The sequence below is a fragment of the Acanthopagrus latus genome, chromosome 16 (genome assembly GCF_904848185.1).
Source record: "Acanthopagrus latus isolate v.2019 chromosome 16, fAcaLat1.1, whole genome shotgun sequence".
In the NCBI taxonomy this organism is placed as follows: domain Eukaryota; kingdom Metazoa; phylum Chordata; class Actinopteri; order Spariformes; family Sparidae; genus Acanthopagrus; species Acanthopagrus latus.
Window position 1 is genome coordinate 17,523,326 of NC_051054.1, and position 14,381 is coordinate 17,537,706.

Genomic DNA, 14,381 nt, shown 5'->3' on the forward strand with positions numbered 1-14,381 from the left:
GGCACATGCACTCATAAATATTATCAATAGCGGATCCCTGTGTAACGGACACACCTCCCAGTCCTGTTAAGCTCAGCTAAACACTCTTCACAATACAAATCCCTGTGCAAGTCAGCATGTTTGCACTCATGGAGCTTTGCAAGCTGGAGACTGTAGTCCTGTCCGTTCAAGAGCCACAAGCCCTGGTGATTACACAAAGTAGACAAGAACCACATAGCCCAGCATGACTTTCTTCACCTGCTTTTATATCCAGTGTTGTCGAGCGAACTGAAACGGTGACCCAGTGGATGGTAATCTTTTAATTCTAACACTTAAATGCTTCTAAAACTGTCTTATCAGCTCTTATTTCATGATTTAGAGGAATAGTTTTTGATTTTTTTTTGTTTCCTTTTTCTTCTGGTGTAGTTGCCTCAGCTTGTTTTGGATCAAGAATCATCTGTCTGGGATTTCTGATTTTATCAGGTAAAACGTATTCTTTCTTTATCATTTCAGTCCAGTTTTTTGCCTGAAATTTTACTTTAACACAACTTGTATGTGCCTAAGTTGTAGGAGCCTCTGTGTCATCAGTATTGTCCGGTTAATTTAACTTTTTAAAGGACTGCTACTGGATATGCAACAGTGTGTGCGGGTCTGTGTGCCCACTGCGGCTGTGCTGGGCCTGTTTTGCCGAGGTTGTCTCAGCAGAGCGCGGAGTTTGCCCAGTCGCAGCTTCAGCTGTTTGCCCAGGCAGATGAGCAGATGGAACAGCCAGGAGGGCTGCGGCCCCCCACCTCCTCAGGAAAACCCCCGCGTCCTCATTACGGGTAATGCACATTTTTTTCCGTCGTGAGCTCATATTGTCTACGTCCACCTGAATTCCTCCTCCTGTATTCAACCAGGGAAAGATGGACTTTTCCATGGCCACCCAAACACTGAAGCATTGTTTTCTACCACTGTCAATGTGTAGCCACAGTTTTCTACTGTTGGCCAAAGAAAAGTTGCAAAAGGTGTTGAGGGAAGGGAACCTTTTTACTCGGATCACTGTCAAGCAGGTCTCATGTCTGAATTAAATCAAATCCAAGAGCGTATAGCGGCATCAACACCATGAGTGGAATACTACAGACACGTGCTGTCTTTTTGTCTTTTCGAGTTGTTTTCACTGTGCCCTAGCCGCAGGACCCCCATTTTGACTCATGACAATAGGGTGCGTACAGACAGTGCTGGTGACATAAAAGAGCCAATGAGCAGCTGTGGGTTAGAATAATACCCTGCTGTCACTTTTTGTCCTCAGATAAAGCTTTGGAACAAACAAAAAGCTGAAACGCGGGGCACCGAAAACATTGATTTCATTTTTAGACCTCCAAAGATTGTCTTGTTTTCTCTGGAGAGATACAATATTGAACTTTATCTCTGTGTGCAGGTGGTCTTGGGCAGCTAGGTGTGGGACTCGCACAGATACTGAGGTGAGATAGGGTGAGGAAATTCCTGAGACATCAGAGTTACCTGATGTTTGAAATGTGAATGTCATCATCTGTGTATTAATGTCTAGGAAACAGTATGGAACAGAGAATGTAATCCTGTCAGACATCAAGAAGCCTCCGCCTCATGTTTACAGCAGCGGTATGCAAAAGTTTTGCTTTAAACACAATTTACACTTAAAAGAAAGCACTAGTTTCCTTTTAACTGAGCTTCCCGTCTTTTCCCATTAGGCCCATTTGTTTACGCTGATGTGTTGGACTACAAACTTCTCCGAGAACTGATTGTAAATAATCGTATCACTTGGCTGGTCCACTACAGCGCTCTGCTCAGTGCCGTGGGCGAGGCTAACGTGGCTTTGGCACGGAAGATCAACATCACAGGTACGCTGGATACACACACAGTTTGCGTGTACTGCCTTGTTTATGGATTGAACTCCACTTTGATGTTCTGCGGTCCATCTAGGCCTTCATAATGTGCTGGACTTGGCCCTGGAGAACTGCCTGCGCCTCTTTGTCCCCAGCACCATTGGAGCGTTTGGTCCCTCTTCTCCACGTGACCCAGCCCCTGACCTCTGTGTCCAGAGACCTCGAACCATTTATGGCGTGTCAAAAGTGCACGGAGAGCTGATGGGGGAGGTGGGTTAATCTGAAAGTGCACACACATTACACACGCAGGCACTCTTCCACTGCATGTATTTATATGCAAGATTTTGTGGCATGTCAATATTCTTTGCATCTTTTTACTCAGTATCTCCATCATAAATATGGTCTGGACTTCCGCTGCCTACGTTACCCAGGTGTGATATCAGTCAACACGACTCCTGGAGGAGGAACAACAGGTATTCCACCACTGGACGTCTGGATGCGCCACATAGATTCACTATAATCAGATCGACGTTGCGAACTAAGCTCATATGACCTCTGTGTTCACAGACTACGCCGTTCAGATCTTCCACGACGCGCTCAGCACAGGTCACCACGAGTGCTACCTGCGTCCCAACACTCGCCTTCCCATGATGCATATCTCCGACTGCCATCGTGCCACGGTAGAGTTCATGCAGGCCCCAGAGTGCCAGCTGTCCCTGCGTACCTACAACATCGCTGCCATGAGCTTCACCCCAGAGGAGGTGGCCCAAGAAATCCGCAAGCACCTCCCTCACCTGAAGGTCACCTACAATCCCGACTCTGTCCGCCAGACCATCGGTAAGACTGGACACACGTGGTATACAGATGAAACCAGTGTGGGATGTCACATTTTTGCAATGTTTTCAATCCGTTAAAAGATTACACATGTTGGAAAAAATGGGGTCCATCTTTCACAACACAAATCCAGTCTGACTGAGTATGAATATGAACAAACATTATCAACAGAATGTGAAGAGATAATACTAGTCTGGATTGATGTATTTTGTTGCAGAGATATTGACTGAAGTTAGCAACTAGCTCTGGCCCGTCCTGTCTAGTAAATACCACTTTGTACCTCAAATAGTGTGCAAGCAGCTGGTTTGTTACATCTCACAATCTTTCTTGGCTTTTTTAGTCTAATAAATACACAAAATAAACTCAAGAAAGAAAATATTCTGACAACTAGTTCTCTTTTCAAACAGAAGGTACAACTAAACACTTTGTAAATTAAGTTTCTCCCTTTTACAAGCTTAAATGATTTGTGAACTTTGACTCACATCATTCAAAGTAGACAGACACAAAATACATGTAACAACGCTGCTCTAACAATCACCCCTGGTTTGATCAAAGTAAATCCTTGGCAAACTTCTCTGAAGCCACGCTCAGAGTGGGCAAACGTTATCATTTCAGCACTTCCTGATTGTAACTGAACAGACAATGGATAGTGAAAATCTATCCATACTTCAGGGTAAAACAACATATAGATAAACCATTTGCTACTGTGAGACAGCAGCCAGCATTAGCATTCACCCACTTTCTACTGTAAAATAATGTCACAACATCTCGGACACATTTATTTAAACCTGAAAGTGCATTGCAAATGCACTGACTGTAATAATGGTGGCTAGGAAGTTGTTGCATGCCAACATTAGCTGATGGGTTATCAAAGTGTTGTTTTGTCATATTCAGTTTTTCTTGGAAATATGGTCGGATGTCCCTCCAGAATTTCAATATCCATCACCTTTTTAGTTGCTGATTAATCAAAATGAATGATAATAACCTGTAAGATTCTCTACATTTAAACAACTTGCAACCTGAAACGCTGCAATGTAACACTACACCAGCATTTTAAGCTCCCTGACCTGAGCGTGACATCAGAGGAAAATGGCTGCCGTGTAAATATGGTCTGTAGGGCGACAAGCTGTTGTAAATTAAGATAACTAACTAATGGCAGCTACTTGCTGAAACCAAAGAGAGCTACAGCAGAGATTATAGTGTGCAGCAGCTGGTGGTTACTCTGGTGATATGCTTCCCCCTGTTTCTGTGGAGTGACCTTGAACAGGTTGCCAATCTACACACATTGCAAAAAATGAATGTAAATATGACCTCCTTGTGCGTTCTACACTGCATTCAGGCAATGAAAGATTGCAGTAGCTTGTTTTCATGCAACATTTCTGATGATTTGTTCACTTGCTCAAGAAATTTCATTCATGTCCTGGCATGTGTTAACATGTTAAAAATATGTGACACTTGAACAAGCTTTATCTGTAGGTTTTGAGGTCTTTTCCTGGATGGACCCAAAAGTTTTTACTTGATATTTTATCATTTTTTAAATTGTGAAACAATCATTCGTGGCATTGATATCGCCATCTTAAATTAAAACTGACGTGTTTGAAATAAATTGGGGATTTTTCTTGTCATCCGGCAGCAGACAGCTGGCCCGTGAGGTTTGACGACTCCAATGCCAGGAGGGACTGGGGCTGGGCACCTGCTTTTGGGCTTGAGGAGCTGGTGGCAGACATGCTGCGCTCCATTCGAGACAAGAGGACAAATGAGGGTTTGCCAGTCAGCTAGCGAAACCTGCTCCACAAAGACTGGCCAATGCCCTAGCCCTGACTTTTCTTCAGCCAGCATTCACCACCAATACACTTTCTTTCACTTCACTTTCGCAAGTTGTCAACCACTATCCTCCGCTGCTCTGGAACATTACAACAATGAGCCAGGGACTGTTTGTAAAGTTGGAATCCTCAGTCAGAACCTCTCAATATTTGGTAAACAGTGAGACGTCATGTGCATGCTCTCAAACATGCACATTTCGGTCTTTTTCAGGGAATCATATACTGTCAAATCTTCTCTTCATCTTTGTTGTTTTTAATTGTTATCATGGTATAAGCATCACTTTACACTTGTTGCCTCAGATGGGATAGAAAAGTACCTATTTCTTAAACTTTAGAGATTTCCAAATGTCATGTTAATCGCATCCATGGACACAACAGTCTGTTACAATGTCTATTAAAATGTTGAATACAATATGGACCAGTTGCACATTTAAAGTAACAAATCTGTTGTACACTTTGATTTCAGGATCATCAGGAGTTGCAGGCTCAGATAACTCTGGACTGTAATGACTCATCATGTATTCTGGCTGTCTTAAAGGGCAGTCTTTTATAATATAGTCTATCAAGTGAAAATCACACAATTTATACAACCCCACTCCCCCTGCTGTGGCATCTAACAGGGAGCCTTTCTTTAACTTTTTTGCCAGCTGTGTGATTTTGGTTACGAAGGAGTACCAGTAATCAATGAAGCCTTATTTACTGTAGATTACTTTTGACAACAATGTATAAAAATGCAGTGTACTTTGAATCGGACCTTGATAATAAAAGCAAACCTCAAAAAAACATTGTAAATTCTTGCACTTCATGTATTCCACATCTGGAATGTGGAGTAATTTTTAATAATGAGTGAGCCATGATGATGTTTATGATTGAGCTGACAAAAATAGCATTAATTATGGTGGTAACTCGGCATAATTCTAAGGTAATTGTACTTGATTATTTCTACTGTACCCTAGTACAGTTCCTACTATACAAGTCAGCTCTCTTCATGGAACATTTCATGAACATTACATAGGGGATTGTTCCCTGGACCCCCTCAGTAGAAGTTCCTTGAAACTTCTTTCAGGGGATTTTTCATAACATTCAGAGAACCCTCAGAAAATGTTCCCTTAGAGCACACAAAGGTTACATAAAAGTAACCTTCAGAGAACCTTCAGAGAACCTTCAGGGAACGATCACTGTAAGTTCTGTAAATTCCCTAAAGGTTTTCTAAAGGTTACACAAACATACTCTTCAGAGAAACTTTAGGTAACATTCCGAAGCTTCTCTGACTGTTACAAAATACCATCAGAGAACATTTATGAAACATTGTTGTTGTTCATGTTAAAAAAAAAAAAAAAAAAACAACTTTTAAGAACAGTCTTAGAACATTCAAAGAATGTTTTTCAAGAGATGCTTGAAACATGTTGCTAGAGCTGGAACATTATTTAAAAGTTAGAGGAGCCTAAATGAGCCATGAGCCTGTGGTTCAGTGGGACCTGGGATCAGGCTATAAGAAGGCAGACTGGCCTTTAAGGTGGACAAGGTAACTCTAGTACATAAAGTAAAACTGAATAGACTCTCACTGTTAAAGAATACCTTTTATGCTTTTGCCCTTTTCTCCAGTGTGTATATAGGTCATTACAGGTCGCTTTTATTGACTGGACTTTCTGTCATCACACTATGTCACCATGTCACACATTTGCATAATATATGCCTTTATTCACTTTAACTGAAGCTACCAGGTTGTGTGAGCTGACCGGTCAGAGCACAGTTGGTATTCAGGAGGGGAGACCTTAAAGAAACAATAGCTAAAACAGAAAGAGGGGGAATATAGTGCTGCTGCTCTGGACAGTGTGAGAAAACTCATAGTTTTTTAGCATTAAAGCATGAAGACCTATTTTAGTAGTAATAAAAAAAAATAAAATAAAATTGTGAAATTGAAAAACAGCATTATGTGTCTCATTTAAGATACTGATGTATTAATGGAGGCAAGTATTCACTTATTCACTTAGTGCCTTTTTTTGCTGTTTTTTTTTTGTTGTTTTTTTTGCTGCCTGAAGCAAGCCTATGAGCTGTCATACTGTGAAGATCTCATTTAAACCAATAGGAATCCCACCATGTGACCCCTCTTTTCCACCAAGAAAGACAGTATTAAAAGCACCGCCCAGGAGAAACCACCAGTTACTTCTTACACAGGACTCATTAAAGTCGACCTGAAAGAGTTTTCTTCCTCATCTTTGTCAGAACTCCGAAAGACGTAAAAACAACTTAAGGAAACATGGTGAGTATTAAAATATAGTTTATCTTCACTTACTATGTGTTGATTTCAGCGCATTTAAAGCTCTGAAGTGTGTTATCATAGGGGAACCAACTCAAAGAAGCAGGAATAACCTTCTGCAATTTCACTTTTATTTGAAGGACTTTTCAAACAAAACCTATTCACCTGAAGTCATGTTGCATGTTTTGGAGGCTACTTTTATATGACAATCTTTCACTACAGCTGTGTTTTTTGATACAGAACTTTGATGGCAAATGTGAAGTTCCAAAGCAAGATTTTTGATCTTATCGAGGCAAATTGCACGTCTGAATAATGAGCCTCTTTGTTATATATTTGTGTCTGAAAGGTGTTCTTTCAGAGGGAAAATGTGCACCGTTTCATCAGGTGACTTAAGTCATGATGAGCTGGTGTCTGATTCTTTACAAAAGAATCTTGTTTCCTTCTCCTTAGATGTTGTACTAGCTCTAGAGAAGTCCCCAACATGTGATGAGCAGCCTCCAGTGTTAAATTTGTTACAGTTGCTCCAAGAACTTTTCAGATAGCGAGGCTTAGTCTGATGCCTCAAAAACTTTGTACCATTCCACAGCGTGAGTGTATCTCAGTGCACGTTGGTCAGGCTGGTGTCCAGAGTGGCAATGCCTGCTGGGAGCTTTACTGCTTGGAACACGGGATCCAGCCGGATGGACAGATGCCCAGTGACAAGGCCATTGGAGGAGGGGATGATTCCTTCAACACCTTCTTTAGTGTGACTGGAGCTGGAAAGCACGTCCCCAGAGCTGTTTTTGTTGACCTGGAGCCCACTGTCATTGGTAAACTGAAATCGAATGATTTTTTAAAATTGTTGTTTGGGTTCCTTTCCAGTTGTTACCTTCATATTTTATGGTAATTTCCCCTTAGATGAGGTGCGCACTGGGATGTACCGCCAGCTGTTTCACCCTGAGCAGCTGATCACCGGCAAGGAGGATGCTGCCAACAACTACGCCCGCGGACACTACACCATCGGCAAAGAGCTCATCGACCTGGTAATGGACAGGATCCGCAAACTGGTGAGTGAATTCAGCACAGATCACTTTAATTCAAAATTTGTTTTCAGAGTATTTGCTCATCGTCTCCCCCTCTCTGTCCTCAGGCTGACCAGTGCACCGGCCTTCAGGGCTTCCTGGTGTTCCACAGCTTCGGAGGTGGCACCGGCTCTGGTTTCACCTCCCTGCTGATGGAGCGCCTGTCTGTCGACTATGGCAAGAAGTCCAAGCTGGAGTTCTCGGTCTACCCGGCTCCCCAGGTGTCCACGGCTGTGGTGGAGCCCTACAACTCCATCCTAACGACCCACACCACCCTGGAGCACTCTGACTGTGCCTTCATGGTGGATAATGAAGCCATCTATGATATCTGTCGTAGGAACCTCGATATCGAGCGTCCCACTTACACCAACCTGAACAGGTTGATCAGTCAGATTGTGTCCTCCATCACTGCTTCCCTTCGTTTCGATGGTGCCCTCAATGTCGATCTGACAGAGTTCCAGACCAACTTGGTGCCATATCCCCGTATCCACTTCCCTCTGGCCACCTATGCCCCCGTCATCTCTGCTGAGAAGGCTTACCATGAGCAGCTAACGGTGTCAGAAATCACCAATGCCTGCTTCGATCCAGCTAATCAGTTGGTGAAATGTGACCCTCGCCACGGCAAGTACATGGCTTGCTGCCTGCTGTTCCGTGGTGATGTGGTGCCCAAAGATGTGAATGCTGCCATTGCCACCATTAAGACCAAGCGCACCATCCAGTTTGTGGACTGGTGCCCCACTGGTTTCAAGGTTGGCATCAACTACCAGCCACCCACTGTAGTTCCTGGTGGAGACCTGGCCAAGGTCAAGAGGGCTGTGTGCATGCTGAGCAACACCACTGCTATTGCAGAGGCCTGGGCTCGGCTTGACCACAAGTTCGATCTGATGTACGCTAAGCGTGCCTTTGTTCACTGGTATGTGGGTGAGGGTATGGAGGAGGGAGAGTTCTCTGAGGCCAGGGAAGACATGGCAGCTCTGGAGAAGGATTATGAGGAGGTTGGAACCGATAGTCAGGGAGACGACGACGATGATGGAGAAGATTTTTAAACAGGCATGCAGTCCCTTGTACTGATCACTGATCTATGCCTTATCAGTGTAAGAAAAAAAAATGTGTTCACTGACTGGTCTATTTCCTGCCTTTGATACGCTCATCACTTTTAATAAAGCAGTAAAGATTGTTTTCTGTAGTTTGACCAATGCTTAAAGCATAGTGCTATCCTGGGCAGTAGCAAACTGGTTTTTGAAATTGTTTTAGAAAGCACAGTTTTTAGTGATACTTTGTCCGAGAACGACTCTTACTCTGCTCAGCAAAACTGTGTTGACCTTTTTTTTTTTGCTCTTAGTGCATGCTTTTTTAACAATCCCAGGTCTATTTCTGTAAGAATTGTGTTTGGAAAAAGACATCTCAAACAGTCATATTAGAATTATCATCATAGCTGAGGCAATCTGATAGAAAGCACCAGCTTATGAGAAGGAAGAAGAATGCGTGGGATAAAAATGGTGATATCTCTGATTCTGCATTGTTGATTCTGATCATTTGTTTTTATCAGCTGTCAATAATTCGTCTAACAGTGATACAGGAATGCAATGCTAGACCAGCAATACCTATATTACACAATGCAACTCAGCCACTGAGTGATATCACTGGAGGAAATATATGAGATTACATGAAGCTTCCTCTGGGGCCACAGGAAACAATTCACCAAACCACACCTAGTCAGGTCACAACTCTAAGGATTAGGGATTATTTGGTTTACTCGGGGCACATATGAAATATTTAGCCCTACTAAGGGATAAGTTTTTGTAATGTCTGATAAATTGTTAATGATTCAATGATTTGTTCAATAAAATAATTTGTTTTCACTCAAAATGATTTTAGTACGATCAAAACATCTTGTTTAGGGAAGGAAAAATGAACACATTTTGTGGATATTAATACATATACCTTGATCTTCACAGAAGAATTGCACTATGATTCATAGTGTTAATAGCTTTAAAACAATATCATCAAATGTGTCCTGTTCAACTGCACATTAAAAGCCGCTCATATCTGCACCTGGTCATTTTCTCAGTGTTCCTGAGTAGTTTTCTGTGTAAACCAGACAAAGGAATCCCTTCTGGTGAGTTAATAAAAAAATCAACATAAAGGTAAGGTCAGGGGTGCAGATCCGATGTCAGGATTGGGGGGGAACAAAAAAGTGATTTTGTTTTTTTGCCCGTATGCAACTCATACCATACCACCATAAATCACAACTTTGTAGAGGCTCGCCATATCATTCAAAAAGTATTGTACAGGGAATCATTTATTGTGCTTACCTTACTTGTTTATTCATCCTAAACAGCCAACAGCACGTATCACTGCTTACTTCACTGTTAGTAAATCATAGTTTTATGGGTCTCGGGCATGTAATGTCTACTCATGTTCTTATCTTTCACCTCCCTCCAACCCTCCCAGATCCCCAATTCTTCTCACCATCTTCCTTTACTCCCAGTGTATGGGACTACTATATGCATGATTAATTGATATGGATGAATTTCAAAATATGAAGCCCTGACCAAGTTGTGTAAACTAAATGATCATGTTTTTACAATGGCAGTTATGCTGGTAAACAGTTCTAAAAAAAACAAAACAACACACAGCTGTAAGAGCACAATAAACAAAACACAAGCTGACTCAACAAAATCTGATTTATTTACATAGATTTAAATAAAATCATTCCTTGTTTGTTTTCATCTGTCATTTTCCAGGACTCCCTGGAAGAAGAGATCCTGTATCTGTACAACTCTTCTTATCTGTATCTGAACAACTCCTGGATAAAACAATTTGCTTTGTGGAGGAGACCAGAGATGGAATGTGGAGTCAGAAATATATGTGTCAAACATTGTTTGTTCCACCGCTTCAATCGTTTCTTTTTAGATGTGAATCTAAAATATAAAGAATGTGAAGACCGAAAATATGTTTGTTCAATTTTGAAAAATTTAGGGCGTTTTTACCGTAAACCCTGCAGAATTCGCCGATTTAAGCTAGCATGTCTTGCTAGTATTGGCAGTAATTTCAATTAGTGTCGTTAACCTAATGGGACCGAGTTTGACACAAACGTTTCTTCTTCATAAAACTTTATTTGGTACTTTATTGTAATACTTTATTTCATGCTGTCCTGACCTACACAGCCAGTCATCAACAGAGAGCAGAGGAGGCCCTGCAGACAGACACTAGTTCTCCAGAAAAGGTGAATGTGCCTGTAGTGCTGCTGATCACACTCACTGTTTCCATTTATTCATTAAGGCTCAGTCACGGTGCAGCAGGAGCTCTGCAGGTTTGTCAGTCAGCAAGAGAACCTAAAATTGGTGTATTGTTGAATGGAGTCTGGTGCAAATGTCATTTCTAAAAAGTTTCTGAAGGAGTGCAAGATTTCAGACTTTTAACAGGACAAACTGGGATTAGATTTCAGTAGCTGGAAATAGCTGAGTACACTGACTCAAGTACAGTACTTTATAATTTATGTGGTATTTTCACAATTTTAGCTGTTTTGAGACAAAAGCTGGTGTTCACACGGCAACGGGTGTGAATGTTTTAAGAGTTAATCTGGCTCCATCTCTCAGACAATAATATATCACAATTTTAAAATGCTCAGATCCTTCATAGGCTCATTTAATATGACTCTAAAAAGAAATTCTGATTGTTTATTTCATAAGGAAGAAGTCAGGTTATTAATGACGCTGAGCTGATTGCAAATATAAATACAAGTTGATTTTGACTGAATTTCCTGTGTTTGACAATAACATGTAGCCATAGTTGTTATATTAAACTGTTTACTGGCTTGATGTTGTGTTCTCAGTGTTGTGGCTCAGCGTGCAGTGAGGAAGGCTATCCTCATCGAGGCCCTGCCCATCAGACCGCAGGACACCCGCCTCAAGGTCCCAGCACCAGCCTCCCGCAGCAGCTGCCCAAAAAGGTCAGGTCGTGCCTCTCGTAGCTCTGCTTCTGGCACTACCGCTCGCTCTTCCTCTCACCCTACCTTGGGCCCCTCTTCTAGCTCCTCCTCTCGCCCTTCCTTGGGTCCTTCTTCGACCTCCTCCTGTCACCCTTCTTCAACCTCCTCCTCTCGCCCTACCTTGGGCCGTTCTTCTAGCTCGTCCTCTCACCCTTCTTCAACCTCCTCCTCTCGCCCTACCTTGGGCCGTTCTTCTAGCTCGTCCTCTCGCCCTTCTCCTAGCTCCTCCTCTCGCCCTACCTTGGGCCCTTCTTCAACATCCTCCTCCTGCCCTTCTTCTAGCTCGTCCTCTCGCCCTTCTCCTAGCCCCTCCTCTCGCCCTACCTTGGGCCCTTCTTCAAGCTCTCCCTCTCCATCATTTTCTTCCCTGCGTGGCACTTCCGCCTCTTTGGTGTCCAGTGACCCTGCCAGGATCACTTCACGAAAGCGGCAGAAGGCGTTCACTTCTATCTGGCCTATACCTAAGGGGCTGTGGAAGCCTCAGCCTCCATGGAGTGGCCCTAAGCCAAGGTTAGTCCAGAACCAGCAGCTGTGGAGTGGCCCTGAACCAGAGTGGGCGCGGAAAGTAAGGCTGGACATGAAGGCGAGGGATCAGTATTTTAACAAGTGGTTCAAGAGGAGCGCAGAACCTGAAGGTGAGCCTGTTGGTGAGGCTCCAGGTAAGCGCTTCTGTCCCTCGAATTAAATTTCAATTCAGTTTGTTTTTCTCATTGAATTGAACTAAAATCAATGAGAGTTTTATTTGATTGAATTGAATTTGTTCCAATGGGCTGAACCACTTTTTAAAATTTCTTTGACAAGGTTCAAGGGAATTGGTTCACCCCTTTACAGGGTGTGAGGATACAAGGAAAGCAATTTGTTTGAATTTATTTTAGTTGCCTTGTATTTCATTCCTTTGAATCTTTTTTTCAGTTGCTACAATGTAAGAAACAAAGAAGAAACAAGGAAAGCAATTTATTTGAATTTATTTGAGTTGCCTTGTTTTCACCTTCTTTTAACCAGATTTATTTGAATCAGCTGACTTTTATGTATTTGAGTTGAACTGCATTGTGTTGCGTCGTGTCGTGTTGCGGGGTTGAAGGACCACATTTGTAAGAATTGTGTCCTTGAAGAAGAAGAAGAAGAAAAAGAAGACGATGAAGACAAACAAGAGATGAGAAGAAGCAAAAGAAGTAGAGACAGAAACAGGAAGTCATGATCAAAGGATAGAAGACAGAAGCAACAGATCACAAACCAGAAAAAAACACAAGAAGAAATGCTGAGGAACAGATGGGAAATTAACGATTAAAAGAAATGAAATAAACAAGAGAATGTGTGATTGGGAATTGACTCGGTCATGAAGAGAAGAGAAGAGAAGAGAAGAAACGCAACGACATGTGAAGAGACAAGAAAAGAAGAAAGAACAGGGAGCATAAATCATATCATGTAAAAGGTAATTATTACATGTTCATATCAGATTTCATGCAGTATTTAATTATGACTCTGTATGTGATATATGAACATCCATCTTTATTTTTCATCTGTCTTTTAGAAAGGAAAGGCGAGACTGAAAGGACAGGGAGGGACGGTGGGCAATATCAAGTATGAACCCCCATACAGAAGGTAAATCAATGTTAAAATATCATTTCATATATGTATAATCAGCTGATCTGGTTGCTGATATTTTGTACTTTAATTCCCCCCGTATCTTATTTGTCTTTAAGACAGAGGAGAGGAGAGGAGAGGAGAGGAGGTGGGAGGGCAACAGCAAGTGTGAACTCTCAGTGAAAAGGTAAATAATTTTTTGAAAAATTCTGTAATTATATCACAGTTCATGTCATAAATAAGTGATCTGCTGATTTGGTCTCTGAAATGTTTCACTGCAACTCTGTTTGTCTTTATTTGTCTTCTAGACAGAGGAGAGGACGTGGTGCAGGAGGAGAGGAGGTGGGAGGGCATTGTGAAGTTTGAACCCTCACCTGGAAAATGTAAGTATCACTTTATATCTTAATTTCACACTTCATGTAGTGATTAACAAATAATAAGATAACCTTTTTTAACTACAACTCCTTCTGTCATCTATTTGTCTTTTAGTGAGAGGAGAGGAGAGGAGGTGATGGAGGGGAGGAGAGGAGAGGAGAGGAGAGGAGAGGAGAGGAGAGGAGAGGGGAGGAGAGGAGAGGAGAGGAGAGGAGAGGAGGGCCAAAGCAAGTGTGAACTCTCATTCAAAAAGTAAAATCCATTTTTAAGGCACATTTGTGTAATTATGTTATCATTTTATCAGTCTTGTCATAAATAAATGAACAGTTGATCCTGTCACTGATATGTTCCATTGTAACTCCTCTTGTCTCTTGTTTGGCTCTAAGAAAGAGGAGACGAGGAGGAGAGGAGGTGACGAGGAGAGGAGAGGATGCCAGAGGTCAAAAGGAAGTCTCTCTGATGCAAATGGTAAATATTCATTTCTTTAATGTGTCTCACAGTTAATTTGATAAAGAAATGATATGCTGACCTGGTTTCAGATATCTTTAACTGTAACTAACTTATTTGCCTTTTGTCATCTAGAGGAGAGTGGAGGAAAGACGGTCGAGAGGAGATGAGAAGGGACGG

General features: G+C 42.0%; 2 protein-coding genes across 2 annotated transcripts; both read left to right on the forward strand.

Moving 5' to 3' along the window:
• The first annotated feature begins 62 nt into the window (after positions 1–62).
• tdh2 (L-threonine dehydrogenase 2) lies at positions 63–6,327 on the forward strand. The gene is made up of 10 exons (XM_037072137.1): positions 63–290; positions 406–462; positions 597–803; positions 1,400–1,442; positions 1,529–1,599; positions 1,689–1,838; positions 1,921–2,093; positions 2,206–2,296; positions 2,391–2,660; positions 4,291–6,327. The coding sequence occupies exons 3-10, from the start codon at positions 611–613 to the stop codon at positions 4,434–4,436; spliced, it is 1,137 nt and encodes a 378-aa protein (XP_036928032.1). The 5' UTR covers positions 63–290; positions 406–462; positions 597–610; the 3' UTR covers positions 4,437–6,327.
• Positions 6,328–7,413: 1,086 nt separating this feature from the next.
• On the forward strand, positions 7,414–9,216 carry LOC119005233 (tubulin alpha-1C chain-like). The gene is made up of 3 exons (XM_037072812.1): positions 7,414–7,549; positions 7,638–7,786; positions 7,870–9,216. Exons 1-3 carry the CDS (start codon positions 7,429–7,431, stop codon positions 8,845–8,847), a joined length of 1,248 nt encoding a protein of 415 aa, XP_036928707.1. The 5' UTR covers positions 7,414–7,428; the 3' UTR covers positions 8,848–9,216.
• The last annotated feature ends 5,165 nt before the right edge of the window (positions 9,217–14,381 follow it).

Excerpts from the sequence above, each read along its gene's own strand:
- tdh2 (XM_037072137.1), top strand. The coding sequence starts at position 611 with ATGCAACAGTGTGTGCGGGTCTGTGTGCCCACTGCGGCTGTGCTGGGC. Across the intron at positions 1,443-1,528 it reads GGACTCGCACAGATACTGAG|GAAACAGTATGGAACAGAGA; the intron begins GTGAGATAGGGT and ends ATTAATGTCTAG. Across the intron at positions 1,600-1,688 it reads GCCTCATGTTTACAGCAGCG|GCCCATTTGTTTACGCTGAT; the intron begins GTATGCAAAAGT and ends TTTTCCCATTAG.
- LOC119005233 (XM_037072812.1), top strand. The coding sequence starts at position 7,429 with ATGCCCAGTGACAAGGCCATTGGAGGAGGGGATGATTCCTTCAACACC. Across the intron at positions 7,550-7,637 it reads CCTGGAGCCCACTGTCATTG|ATGAGGTGCGCACTGGGATG; the intron begins GTAAACTGAAAT and ends ATTTCCCCTTAG. Across the intron at positions 7,787-7,869 it reads TGGACAGGATCCGCAAACTG|GCTGACCAGTGCACCGGCCT; the intron begins GTGAGTGAATTC and ends CTCTGTCCTCAG.